The 14,744-nt window shown below is 38.2% G+C and overlaps 1 protein-coding gene across 1 annotated transcript; it reads left to right on the top strand.

The window, feature by feature from the left end:
* The first annotated feature begins 934 nt into the window (after positions 1 to 934).
* LOC149820270 (small ribosomal subunit protein uS2-like) lies at positions 935 to 6,929 on the top strand. The gene is made up of 5 exons (XM_089982119.1): positions 935 to 1,209; positions 4,193 to 4,455; positions 4,540 to 4,737; positions 6,222 to 6,432; positions 6,608 to 6,929. The coding sequence occupies exons 1-5, from the start codon at positions 1,089 to 1,091 to the stop codon at positions 6,709 to 6,711; spliced, it is 897 nt and encodes a 298-aa protein (XP_089838245.1). The 5' UTR covers positions 935 to 1,088; the 3' UTR covers positions 6,712 to 6,929.
* Positions 6,930 to 14,744: the final 7,815 nt, after the last annotated feature.

Below are 14,744 nucleotides of genomic sequence, written 5' to 3'. Positions count from 1 at the left end.
TGATAAGGCCCAGATTAGACCCACTCCACCCTGGGCCTTCACCGTTAACTCTGAGGTGCCAATATCGGGTCTGAATATGGTGGACCTGGCCTGTTCACGATCAGACCCACGTCAAAATCAGAGTGGTTAAAGCCATAGTCACAAATATCGGCGAGAAATAGTCTTGCGTTATTTTTGAAAAGTCTAGTTCTTCCCAGAAAAACGATCGGTATATATAAAAATCGAAAATAATATATCATATACGAAAATATGAATAATATCAAAAAACTCTAGAAAAAGTCTTTTTATTGCAATTGTTTTTGCAATAAAAACATAATATTTTTAAAAGTTTGAAGATATCGCATTTTTCAATATCATGTCAGACTTTGAAACGTCCAATGTTATATCGCAATTTACTCAAAGTGTTAGTAGGACCTCAGGTTGGAGTCAAGGTGGACATTGGGTTGGATATACTGTGGACTGCTGGCCATGGATCCATGATAGGCCAGGTTGTGGGCTACCTGTGCAGCGAAAAAACCCTGTATGGTGCTGACCAGGTCTGAAGAGTAAACCAAGCCAAGCCCAGGTTTCAATGGGCCAGCCCTGCCCAACCAAGCCTGGCGAGCTTACACATGTATATGTGACCGGGTCCTGGGCCAGGCCCAGTAAGGAATGTATTGAGGTGTTGACTAGAGGGGCGTGCACTGATGCACATGAACCCAACCAACCTGATTCACCCTCTAAGTTGGGCACCAGACTAGCTTATAGACAGCCAAACAGGTCTTGGGCTTGGATCCTATGGATTCGATCTGGTTATCAAATCGAACCAACTGTGACCGGCCCAGACCCGATGATTATATGTGGGTAAGGCCCGATTCTACGGGAAGGGTAATTCCGATATTACGGATTCCATCATGGGTATTTTCATAGAAACGTGCCCTAAACACACCCGGGTTAAAGAGAAGAGGGACTCCGCCTTCGAACACCTCTCTCTCTCTCTCTCTCTCTCTCTCTCTCTCTCTCTCTCTCTCTCTGCGTTCCGAGGGCTCCTAGAGTTAGGGTTTCTTTGTGATCTCTCTCTGTTCTATCTGTGTGGTGTGGTTACAGCAATGGCGACACTGACGCAGAAGGAGGCGGACATACAGATGATGCTGGCGGCGGATGTCCATCTCGGCACCAAGAATTGCGATTTCCAGATGGAGCGCTACGTCTTCAAGCGCAGGACGGACGGTATCTTTTTCCTCACCATCTTACCTCTCCTTTTTTGCGAAAATTTGAGTGTTCTTTCCGTAGATCCCGTTAGAGAGAGTGACAGAGAAACAAAGAGGAAGTTTTTTCACATAAAATCAACGTTACCCGTTGTTTTATAAAAAAATCAAACGGGGCCTATGTAAGGAACACTAAAGTTGCACCAAATAAAAGAAGACACGCGCACACGTTAATTGATCGGTGGGTTTATTTGAACTTGTGTGCTTGTACTGTTATCGTTTTTTTTAGCGATGTTGCGACATAGATACATTCATATATAGTGCTTTTATTTTTTTAAATGTGGTTTTGAATATACCTTTAAGGGCTTCTATATGTAGTTGAGATTAACAGAATCATATCTCTGTCAGATTTTAGTTTTTGGCTTCATTTGTATGCTCATATGTGTGAGGCAGTAATGGAGAACGTAGTTTACTTGAGTTTTTCAAAATTGGTACTCTTCTGTACTCTTGATCTTTTATATTGGATCTGCAAAGTAGAAAAAAAAAAGAGAAAAAAGGAACGATCTTTTAGCATGAATCTAGCCTTTTGGTTGGTAATGGTCATTGGTTGGCCATGAATCCGCTTTGTCATAACTGTTCTCAATTTATCTAACTGCCTATAGGACCGATAGAAATTTTAGATGTCCATTGTGGGTGTTCCTTAATTGGGCGTGGACTAATTATTGCGATTTTCATTTGAGTATGCTTTGGTAGTTGCATGGTTTAAATTGTAATTGGTACTTATTTTGAGTTGGGTATGTTTCCGGATTGCCATATAGACCTACTCTTTATATTTTGGTGTAATTGTTGCAGATTTAGTATTGATTGATCACACAACCAAGCAACACGTTTTGGAGAGAAATGTTGGATGACACATATTGCTAGCATTTTCATCTTTGTTAGTTTTACTTACTCTTTTAGGGTCTATTTGGGAGGGGAAATGTGGATTCAGTGAATCCCACCTACCCCCACTGCTGTTTGGAACCTTGGATTTGGGAGATGGGAGTGGAGATGGCCTCCCATCTCCCCATTTCAAGTACATCCTAAAAAATGATGTAGTTGATAACTCCACTTTCATTGTGCATTCTCTTCTCCATTCCCATCACCCCTTTCACTTCATCTCCAACACCTGCTCCCAAACAGAGCCTTAGTGGGGCAAGTAAGCATAGTGACAAATATCGCGAGATTTATGAAAATCTCGCGAGAAATTGCCTTAAAGTTTAAAACGGCAATTTCTGGTGAGATTTTCAAAATATCGCGAGATTTATGAAAAAAACATAAATACCATGATTTAAACTTGATATTTACGTTTTAAACGGCTATTTATCATGAAAAAATCATGTATTTTTTTTAAATATTTTTTATTAATATTGTCTTTAAAAAAATCAATTTTATATTTTTTAATTAATTTTTCTATTACCGAGATTTTGCCAAAAAAGCACGAGATTTATGGATTTTTTTCAATTTGTCGTGAGTTTTTGAAAAATGAGAAATTGACAATAAAAACGTTTGTCACTATGCAAGTGGGGTCTAGAATCGTTGAGAATTCCAATGATGCTTCACTATCTAACATTTGTCTAATATTGGGTTGGTTATGTGTGGTGTGGAGTTCTGCTAATCATGGACATAATTGAAAACAATAAGCAAATCGCATGTGCTGTGGCTAGCACAACCAACTTTTATTGCTTTTATAACTTTGGAAGCTATTTTCCTCTGCATTCATTTAGCATGAGCGCAAACCCTTCAATGGAAGTGATGGATAGAAGGGCTTCAGACCCTTCAATGGAAGTTGAGTTTCAATCGGTTTTAACAAAAGGTTTGGCAAAAGATGGTTACAAAATGGGTAAATTGGTAATTCCATCATGCTTAACCATAATTTTACCTTGATCAATTCAGGATGCGGGTGTTTCAGAGTTTTTTCTTAACTTATGCCCCTATCCGTAAAATCTAAAAAGTTAGGCTGGTCTTTGTAATTAGGTCAAAGTTTAGGTGGGTTTTCATAATTTTCTCTAATATATATATGAATTAATCACTTGTTGAAGCTATCTAGACACAATGCAGTCTCATAATTATTAAAATCTGATATTTTGAAATCCTTGTTGTGAGCTGCAAAATTAACAAGACCCAACTTTGTTACATGGGTACATGTCTTTGATCAATGAATATTGTATTGGATTTAATGAGGACACCCACATGTATCTTTGTACAATGGGTTACTGGATTCAATTAAAAAACACAGAGGCTACGTCATGTTTATTGCTAAATTGTTAATACTTTAATTTTGTTTGGTATTACGTCTCCTGGTTCTTAGTGGTATTACCCTATCTAGTGTTTCTTTTTTTCCCTTGTCTGAAAAATTATGATGTTATACAATTGTTACATTTATTTACACACGATCTTTTGTTGTCTCAAATGTTCTCGAGGATATAGCCTAATTGTGGTGAAAGATATGCTCCTTCTTGCAGTGATTACTGAACTAATAACCATTTAAAAGTTAGCTGCTTGGTCTGGCCAAATGGCTAGGTTAGCATCAAAATGTGATGCAAACAGCATCTGAAATGTGGTGGGTGATGAAGTTGCTTGAAGACTTGAGTTCAACTTGACAGGTGGATGGTAAAGTCGCACTATCATAACTGAGAGATCTTGGGTTTCGAACCCATGGGGGCTATCCCCCATCTTGCCTTGAAAAAGATGTATCTTTCTCTGTTTTCATGGTTTTCCATTTTCATTTTTCTTTGATTTCTCCTGTCTCTTCATCTGCATCATTCTTGTTCTGTTCATTTTGAAGGCTTCATCGCTTAACTGTTCTGTCAGGATTGCAATCATTAGTCACTTACTTTTTGGGGGATGGGGGGAAGCCTTTCTAATATTTCTAAAGATAACTAGTACGAAATGATCTATTAAAAATTAGATCTTTCTGCTGTTTTGCTCTACCATATGTTAATTTTTTGTTCCAAAATTGTCAGGAATATATATCATAAACCTTGGAAAAACGTGGGACAAACTTCAGCTGGCTGCAAGGGTTATTGTTGCTATAGAGAACCCTCAGGATATCATTGTCCAATCTGCAAGACCATATGGTCAAAGAGCCATTTTGAAATTTGCACAGTACACTGGAGCTCATCCAATTGCTGGGCGTCACACCCCTGGAACATTCACTAATCAGCTTCAGACATCATTCAATGAGCCACGCCTCCTTATTCTTACTGATCCCAGAACAGATCACCAGGTAGGTTTGTCAATGTGATTTCACTACTACGTGGGTTCTTACTCTGTCTTTGCTGGTTGTGCTTATCATAGAATTTGTCTACAGCCAATCATTGAGTCTGCCTTGGGCAACATTCCCACCATCGCTTTCTGTGACACAGACTCACCCATGCGGTATGTGGATATTGGCATTCCTGCTAATAACAAAGGCAAGCACAGCATTGGTTGTCTGTTCTGGTTGTTAGCCAGAATGGTTCTGCAGATGAGGGGAACAATTCCTCCTAATCACAAGTGGGACGTTATGGTATGGAACTTTGTTCAGCCTTTGCTAGTTTTCATTTGTAATTTTGAATCATATGGATCATCTTTCCTCTTTTCTTTTCAAACTTCTTATTGTTTACCTTTACATCTTTAGCACGTCATTATAGGGATAGCATTGTACATTTACATATTAGATAATTTTTAATCAGAAAAATATACAATAGCGGTGTACATTTATATACAACTGTAAATCACCAACCATGAAGTAGACTCTAACTCGGAGTTTAGAAATCATGCTTTTTTCTTCTGTTCCTTTTTCACAGTTCTTTTTTCTATTTTTCTAACTCTGCTAACAAAGTTCATATCGTTTAATCTTGTGTTTTTTTTTGTGATGTCTATCAAAAGCTTTAGTCGGCACCTAGGCACCAGCCTCCTAAAAGACCTAGTCAAAGCCTAGGCAGAACTAGTCGGTCTAGTCAGGACCGAAAAAAAGAAACAATAAAAAATAAAAATTGCAATAAATTTGTAAAAATAATAGAAAATACATTCAACACAATTTATGAAGTTAAACAACTGAAACAAACACATAATCCAAGAATGAAGCTAAACAATTAAATCATTGTTTCATTTCTAACAATCAAAACCATCTAGACAAATATTTGTTTAATTGTGTTGCCAATGGACCCACAAAATTATAATTATTTAAGATAAAAACTTAAAAGTTTAAAAAACACTAAAAAACTTGGGGTATATTCGGTTGGATCATTCTGATTTACTTTCTCATTTGAATGAGAAAGTGAATCTGATTTGTATAAGCAGCCGAACATAAAAAGTTAAGCTGTGAGAAAGTGAATCACATTTGCCTTTGCGAATGAGAGTCACTTTCTAATTTGCTTGAGATTCAAAATCACATGAGACCCCATGTGATTCTGAATCTCAAGCAAATTAGAAAGTGATTCTGATTCATGTTTTTTTAAAGGAGCAGCTAGTGTTTCAAAATACCCAACCAAAACGTGATTATAATGTTTAAAAAAAATAATGATAAAATATCAACCCTGGTGTTCCCCTACCTAGGTACTCACCTCAGTGCCTAGGCGCCTAGGCACTCCTAGGCAGTAGGCTTTCACTTAAGTAGCCTAGGCAGGATTTTAACTATATAGCTATCTCTATGTGCTTTATAAGAAGATACAGACGTGTTTGTCTTTCTAAAGTTATTGAAAAGCATCCATGGTTTTTACACCAAAGCAACTTTGAAAAGTTGTGGCTCAATTTTTGAAAGCTTCCACCATCAAGATTTATTTGGATGCCATTAGTTCCTGGATCTCTTTGGTTTTCTAATTGCCTATGACCAGGCTTGTAGAAATTGGGAAGTAATTTTGCTTTTGGAAGCACGCCACAAAAAGTTGAGAATTCCCTCCATTTTCAGCACCATGCATTAATAGTTTACCCTTCTGTGCCTTTTCGTTTCTGTATTTTATCCTTTCTGCATTTGTTTCCTCTATTCATGATGCAATTCTCGAGCTGCAGGTCGATCTGTTTTTCTATAGGGAGCCTGAGGAGACCAAAGATCACGAAGAGGAGGAAGTTGTTGCAGCTCCAGATTATGGTGCAGCAGACTTTTCAGCAGCAGCACTTGGCCCTCCAGTTGATCAATGGCCTGGTGATGCCCAGTGGGCTGGGGATGCTGCCGCTGCTCCTCTTCCTGCTGTGACACCAGTTGAGTGGGCTGCTGCTCCAGGTATGTTGCATCATGTATTCATCTCTTAGAGGTCTTGTAGTACTAAATTGTACTCGTTTGGCAAGTGTCTATATCAAACCTGTGAATAAATTTTCTTTCTAAGTAATTTTTCACCTTTTGCTGGCTTTCTTTCTCTTGGAGTATGCCAACCTTGTTTTTCCTCCTGGTGTTGCAGTTGCTGTTTCCGGTGATGGATGGGACTTGGCCGCTGCACTACCTGCTATGGCTCCTGGTGTGGATGTTGTTCCACCACCATCAGAATGGGATCCTGTTGTGTAAAACGGGGGCAACGATTCAAATCTAAGATTGTCGTTTTTATTGTGGGACAACTTTCCTTCCTACTATTGTTTCAGATCGGCCAGTTTTGTATGCTATAACATGTAGAGACGAACTCTAGTTTTTCGGATTAATTATTCTTTTATGTTGAATTGTGGTATATCACAAATGTGTGGACAATCTTTTGAAGGGGATAAACCTTTATCTTGGAAGGTTTAGCATTGTGGTTTTGGATCTTGGGTTCTTGATGGTTCTTTTGATTTTCTCCCCTTTCTTTTGAAGACACACATAACGTTTCGATATTCATTGCTCTTTTTTCTCCACACTTGATGATTAGGTTGTTTGATGAAATTCTTGACAGCTTTTTTTTTTCAAATTTGGAGCTATTGTTTGATTAGCTGTTTCTTGTCATGGTTGTGGTGATTTAAGATTCTGAATAAATCAATATCTAACTATTCTTTAAGATAAAGATTGTTTAGAATACTTCAAAACCTCATGTTTGTTTTTACGATAGGCAAACTGGGGTCAAGATTGTTTATAATTAGCTTCAGAAACATCATTTTTTTGTCATAGGCAAACTGGGGTTAGGCCGACCACCACCAGTTGTACAATTTACCATTGGGTTTTGAACTTGCAGCGTCCCATCCCAAACATCATGTTGGGTTCAATCTCAGCTTAGATTCACATAATAGTAGGTAGTCGTGTCAAACATAATTAAAGGTCTACAAATTAGAATTTGGAGCTTGAATCTGTCTGTGAGGTGCTATTGTTCCTTTCCATAAATTAAAATCATTCCTGTAAAATGTAATAAACTTGGATTAGTAAATGCTCAAAAATTAACCAACGGTAGCTCCGAGTGGTTCGTAGGAGCTGTCAATGCACGTCTCATTGTGGTGGGACGTTGCAGGTTCAAACCCCAGTGGGGACCTTGAATGACACTAAATTTAGACAAGGAGGCACCCTCATAATCAATAATAGAGTTATTGTTGCACTCTCTATGCTAGCTCTTTGACTGAAGCATGGAAGAACAAATAATTCATCTCCCTTTTTGAGTCACGTAAGATTGGATTTTTGTTGCCACAACACTTCTTTTAGTGTAGTGTCACTTGTAAATTGGATCTAATATTGAATCTCTTTAATTGCCCTATGATCTCCTGCATCTAGACGAGATTGAAAAAAAAAAACAAGTTGTAGTTATTGCACCTTATCATCGACCTTCCCCAACACCTCACGGTTCCAAGATCTTAAATTCCTCCTCGCTTCATTGTGTTTGAACACCAGCACCAACGCACAACCTTTACACCTAACCTTCCAACTCTATTCAACTATTCTCTAACAGTCGTTAATCGTTATGAATGAGTCGAATTTTCAATAAACAAAAAAGGTTTGTAGCCTGAAATAACAGGACTCTGAAATAAATAAGATAGGGTTATGGTCGGATGAACTAAGCAAAAGGACATGCAAAGTGCCGCCCATGATGACAAACCAATTGGAAGAGGTGAATCACCAATCCAGTTTGCACTGGACTTTCGCCAACCCCCTTTGATTATTCGACCAGGTAAAGATATGAATGCAGTCGAACACCTCCACCAGATTCTCATTCCTAATAAACACTTTGAACTCCTGACAAACCAAAGTCGAAGGCCCCTCACGGCGTTAAATTTCCCCATGAGATATCACTATATGATGCAGTCCACTAACATAGATCATTGTGAGGATATAAGACAAACACCTGGAAATGCTTATTAGTTGGGAGGTGAATGGGTCAGCCAAAAGACCTCTCCAACACTTGAAACCAACTGAATTTGGGACTCATTACTCAAGGCAGATAGCTCGATGCACACCATAAATATCCGAAGGGTTGCTTAATGATTGTACATTCAGAACTTTTTCTGAAACCGAATTGGAGATACATGAAGGGTCGACAATAGCAGGCTCTTGTGCATCAAGCAAACGTTTGAAATCGCGCTAGTTAGCAACACTAACCACCCCTTGGGTGTTCCACATGAAAGAATTTTCATGGTACACCAGGGGGCAACTCGGTAGCCCGTCCTCCATACCGTGGTGAGTTCAGTCAAAATGAGCACCTGGGTCTGACCTAGTTGATCTTCCCTCAATAGTGGCAAAGTTTCAAGAATTACCAAATAAATTTTGATTTCCCTTCAATCGCTCCTTGCTAGCCAACATGCAGGGAGAACCGATAGCCACAACAACAAGGTTCCCTATATCACTAAGTGGGGGAGGCCACGATACAATGGAGTGAGAGCTCTGAGGGGCCCAACAGAAGGGGAACCGGTGGTGGAATGGCCTGCACCGCCGGATAGGGTTAAGGAAGATAAATTTTGATAAGCTCGACGCAGAGGAGAGAGCGTTGTGCCTAGACCGACCGAAGAAACGATGTCCGTTCATGGGAAAATGTAGTTACGAGAGGCCATCTGCAGGCCATGCAATCTGCTGTGGAAGTGGTGACGGTCGATCAATACACCACACGGCCACGACACGAGTGCAGATCCGGATGACTCGTTACGCTCAGCTTCTCGAACCTATGGGACTTACAGTGATAGCCGGCTTCCCCAGAAGTCTCACGGACAAACGAATGGATTACCGCCTCATGATAGAAGCTCTCAAGGGGCAGTGTGCGGGTATGAGAGGCATATCATTCTCGATGTTTCTAGATGGTTTGTTCCTCATCATGGCAAGCTCCGAACACGAAAGGAGGCTTGGAAAGTCGCCAGGCGCACCTTCGTAACCAACCCTTGGAAGCCTGAAGCACCGATAAAGTTGAAAGTCCAGCCAACGATTCCAATGTGGATTAGGCTACTGGACCTTTTCAACCAACTATGGTGGATGGACATTTTCGACGGAATAGCTAAAGCGTTGGGGTGTACGCTGGTGGAGACAGACTATTACACCCGCACTAGAGAACAGTTGCAATATGCACATCTGAAAATCCACATTTCGTTGGATTTTCGGCCAACCCCATCTATAAAAATCGTCATTGAGAATGGCCTAATGACCCAACTGTAGATTTTTTTTTTTAAAATTAGGCAATGTAGATTTTGCACTGCGATCACACGCACATCTGATCGTTGTCAGCTCCGGCCGATGACGTAACAGAACACCCTTACGCAGGACAAAGAAGGCCGGAACCATGTTAAAATTACCCATAAAAATCCTAAACAGCGCAAGGAGGGGCCGAAGGTATCTCCAGCAAATAGGTTCAGTGCCCTCAGGGAAGACGATCATCAGATTGCGCCGAGGGAGGCAGGTAACAGAGTGGACCCCGACGTCACCCTTCCGAGCTATCACACATCAAGGGGAGCGGCCTTGAGGGTTTTCAAACCTTATTTTAAGAAGAAGAATTTCCCAACAGCCTCAAGAGGTGTTGCGAGAAAAAGGGAATGTGTTAGAAAAGGTTTTAAGCTCATATGCACAACTTAAGAATGAGGGAGATTCGAATATACAGAGCATCAAATGAAGGATGCAACTATTTGGAGGAGCCTCTTGTCATCGAGGAAACCAGGAGGTATCGACCACACCGCAAAACCCACGTCCATGAAGATCATGTCTTGAAATATTAGGGGTCTGGAGAGGTGATGGGCCGGCAAACATATTACGGAGGTTCTTAAAGACCATAGAGTTAATGTTATTTTTATATTGAAAACCAAAAGTCATAATGGATCTAATTCTCAGCATCCAAAAGGAATTCTCAGAGAAATGCATAGCGAGGAATTTTGATGCCACAGTCAACAGTAAAATCCTATGTATGTGGAATCCAAGTAGTGTTTGTGTGGAAGTGGTGTTGTTAACCACGGACAAGCTCATAACTATTCCGGTAGAACAATGAAACGATTTATTAATATCATCAAGAGTGTATGATCACAATGAAGCCCAACAAAGAAAAAAGTTGCGTGATAGTTTAAAGCAGCACCCTCGAGAGGAACCCTGGGTTGTTGGGGGAGATTGGAATGTTGAGAATAAATTAAACTTGAACAATGTTCTTAGAATGATTAAGTATGTACAAGCTTCTAAGAGTCTTCTAGAGTTATTAAGTAGGTATAAGTTTCTAAGACTCTTTTAGAGTCTTAATACATCTAAAAAGGTCTTACTAGTACTATAAAAGCTTAGTCTAAGAATCATTGTATGAATCCAAGTGTAAAAAACATTTTTGAGTAAGAGTATTAGAAGTCATTTTTCATCATCGTTCTCCACTTTTCTCTCCATTCTATATTTTATTCTTTTCAAATTGGTATTAAAGCTTTGTTTGATTAAAATGAACAATTTTATTCCTCTTTCTTTCATTCCTCAATTAGCCAAAAAAAAAACGATAATTAGAGTATCCAAATGAAAGTTATTCTTGAATTTCAAGAATTATGGAAGATAGTCGAAAAAGACTATGTTGAAGTTGAAAATAAAGAAGAAATGTCACAAGCTCAAAGAGCGAGTCTAAAAGCATCAAGAAAGAAAGATAAGAGAGCTGTTGTGGTAATCTACCAATGAGTAACCTCAAATGAAGTCGCTTTTGAGAAGATTGCATATGCTACTTCCTCAAAGCAAGCATGAGAGATTTTGAAAAGTTCATTTAAAGGAGGTGAAAAGGTAAAAATGGACTGTTCGCAAACACTTCGAGGAGAGTTTGAAGGTTCGCATAAAACGGAGTCAGAATCAATTTCTGATTATTGTTCATGAGTATTGTCTATAGTTAACCAATTAAAAAGAAATGATGAAACTATGAATGATGTTCGTGTCATTGAGAAAATTCTTCATTCTTTGAATTCAAATTTTGACCATATTGTGGTAGCCATTGAAGAATCAAAGGACTTGAATACCACGACCATTGATGAACTTACGAGCTCGTTGTAAGTTCATGAAGAAAGGCTAATCAAAAAGAAGAAAGAAGTTATTTTGGATCAAGCACTCTAGTCAAAATTGTCTTTAAATGAGAAGGAGAATTTCAAAAATCAAAGAGGTCGAGGACGTGGTCGTAAAAGAAGTGAAAGCTTTAGAAAAAGAGGCCCATGTGCTCGTGAAAGAGGCGATTATTCAAGCAAAGAGAATGACTTTAATCATAATTAAAATTTCAAAAGCTCGCAAAGAGGAAGAGGTCGTGAAAATCAAAGTGGGAGAGGCCATAGCTATTTTGAATGTTATAATTGCCACAAGCCCGGTCATATGGCAAATGAATGCTGGTATAAGGAGGAAGAAAGGCATGATGCTCGTTTGGTGTATGAAAATAATAACCAAGAGCAAAATTATGACACTTTATTGCCTGTGTCTCATGGTAGAGATCTTGATGATGCCTGGTACATAGACAGTGGTGCTAGCAAGCATATGACAGGTAACAAAAATTTATTTTTTAAGTTGTTTGAATCTAATTATGGTGAAGTTAAAATAAGAGATGGAAAAGCTTACAAAGTTAGTGGTGTTGGTAAAATGGAGTTCAAAACAAAATCAGGAAAAATGAAGAAAATGTCTGAAGTTTATTTCATTTCTGGTTTGAAAAATAATTTGCTCAGTGTGAGGCATCTTTTGAAGAAGGGATATGTCATTCATTTTCATAACATGGCTTGCTACTTGTCAAGGAAAAAGCAAGTTATTGCAAGGGTTGGAGTTGCTTTAAATAATCTTTTTTCACTCACTCTTCAAAATAAAAATATGTCTTATTTTACTAGTATTGATAATGGAGTTTCTAAGTTATGGCATGATAGATATAAACAGTTGAATTATAGAAATTTGAAGTTGCTCTCAAAGAAGATGATGGTCAAAGTCCTTCCTCAAATTGATCATCTTGATGAAGTTTGTGAAGCATGCCAACTCGGAAAGCAATACAAAAATCCATTTCCTCCTCAATCATCATGGCGTGCAACAAGACCTTTGGAGCTTATTCATTCAGATCTTTGTGGTCCGATGACGGTGACATCTTTGGGAGGTAATCGTTATTTTATCTCTTTCATTGATAATTACTCATAAAAAGTTTGGGTGTATTGTGTCAAAGAAAAATCTGAAGCTTTTCAGAAATTCAAAGACTTCAAGGCGAAAGTTGAAACATTTACTAGGCTGAAAATCAATACTTTGCGGACTGACCCCGGAGGTGAATATTTTTCAAATGAGTTTGAAAAATATTGCAAGGACAATGGTATTCGGTATAAAATGACGGTCTAACATACACCATAGCAAAATGGTGTGTGTGAAAGAAGGAATCAGACAATTATGGAGATGGCCAGATGCATTCTTAAGAAGAAGAAGCTGTCAAGAAGATTTTGGGCAGAAGTTGTTTCTTGTGTAGTTTATCTTATTAACAGATCGCCAACAAGAAGCTTAAAAAATTACATATCACATGAAGCATGGTATAGTTCAAATCCTAGTGTTCACCATCTTAAGGTATTCAGGAGCTCGACTTATGCTCATGTTTTAGATGCTATGAGAAACAAGTTGGATGATAAATCAGATAAGTGTATTTTCATAGGCTACAGCAAAAGAAGCAAGGCTTACAAGTTGTACAACCCGGTGACAAAGAAAATTATGATCAGTTGAGATGTTCGATTTGATGAAAATTTTATATTCGAAGACTTGGAGGTTGAAAAAGAAAATTTGCCTATCTTTCCTTTTGAGTTTGAAGAAGAAGAGAATGATCCAGCATTTGAAAATAATGAAAATGGTGCCCAAGCAGAAAATTCTTCTGCTTCCCCAAGTTCTTCATTGAGCAGCCCTATAAGAAAATTGGGAAGCATCCAAGAATTATATGACATCACAGAAGAAGTTAGTCAGAATGATGCCATATTTTTTGCCTTCTTTGCAGGTGAAGATCCAATTTCTTTTGATGATGCATATCAAGAAGAAAAATAGAAGAGAGCCATGAAAGAAGAAATTGGTTCAATTGAAAACAATGATACATGGGATCTTATAGATTTACCACCACATAAAAGTTCTATTGGAGTAAAGTGGGTGTACAAGACAAAGATGAATCCAGATGACTCTATCAACAATCACAAGGCAAGACTGGTAGCAAAAATGTACAAGCAAAAAGAAGGAGAAGATTTTAGAGAGGTATTTGCTCATGTTTCAAGACTTGAGACTATTCGTTTAATTATTTCTCTTGCGGCTCAGAATAATTGAAAGCTTTTTCAAATGGACATAAAATCTGCATTCTTGAATGGTGTTCTTAATGAAGAAGTCTATATTGACCAATCACCTAGGTTTGTCAAGGAAGGAGAAGAGAAGAAAGTGTACAAAGTTAAAGGAAGTTTTGTACGAGTTAAAGCAATCACCCAGAGCATGGTATAGTTGCATCAATTCATATTTTGAAAATTATGGATTTCAGAAATGTCCATATGAGCATACTCTCTACATCAAAGTTAATTCGGAAGAAAGATTCATTGTTGTAAGTCTTTATGTTGATGATCTATTTTTTATAGGGAATGATGTGCAGATGTTGAATGAGTTCAAGAACTCAATGATGGCAGAGTTTGAGATGACAGATTTGGGTGAATTGCATCATTTTCTTGGTATTGAAGTTTATCAAACCAAGAAAGGAATTTTTATTTCGCAGGAGAGCTATGCAAAAGAGATCTTGAAGAAGTTCAAGATGGAAAATGCTAATCCAGTTTTGACTCCATGCATTTCAGGTTTGAAGCTATCTAAAAAAGGTAAAGGAAAACTTGTCAATTCCACTATGTTCAGAAGTTTGGTTGGAAATTTAATGTATCTCACATTTACAAGGCCTGACAGTATGTATGTTGTCTATTTGGTGAGTAGATTTATAGAGAAGCCATATTCAAATCATTGGGAAGCTGCAAAAAGAATTCTAAGATATGTGAAAGGAACTAACGATTATGGAATTCTTTATGAAACTAATGTTGCAGTCAACCTTATTGGTTATACTGATAGTGACTTAGCAGAGAGTGTTGATGATAGCAGAAGTATTTCAGGTTATGTACTTAATCTTGGAAGTGGGGCAATTTCGTGAAGCTCAAAAAACAACCAATTGTTGCGCTTTCTACTACGGAAGCAGAATATATTGCTGCATCTTTTGTTGG

This window comes from Nuphar pumila, chromosome 12 (assembly GCF_984573655.1).
Source record: "Nuphar pumila chromosome 12, dmNupPumi1.hap1.1, whole genome shotgun sequence".
NCBI lineage: Eukaryota > Viridiplantae > Streptophyta > Magnoliopsida > Nymphaeales > Nymphaeaceae > Nuphar > Nuphar pumila.
This window is presented reverse-complemented; position numbering and strand designations above follow the sequence as displayed.

What these genes read in the sequence shown, in the direction of transcription:
- LOC149820270 (XM_089982119.1), top strand. Translation starts at nt 1,089, where the DNA reads ATGGCGACACTGACGCAGAAGGAGGCGGACATACAGATGATGCTGGCG. An exon ending in CTTCAAGCGCAGGACGGACG is followed by an intron (nt 1,210 to 4,192) that starts GTATCTTTTTCC and finishes CAAAATTGTCAG; the next exon opens with GAATATATATCATAAACCTT. An exon ending in ATCACAAGTGGGACGTTATG is followed by an intron (nt 4,738 to 6,221) that starts GTATGGAACTTT and finishes CTCGAGCTGCAG; the next exon opens with GTCGATCTGTTTTTCTATAG.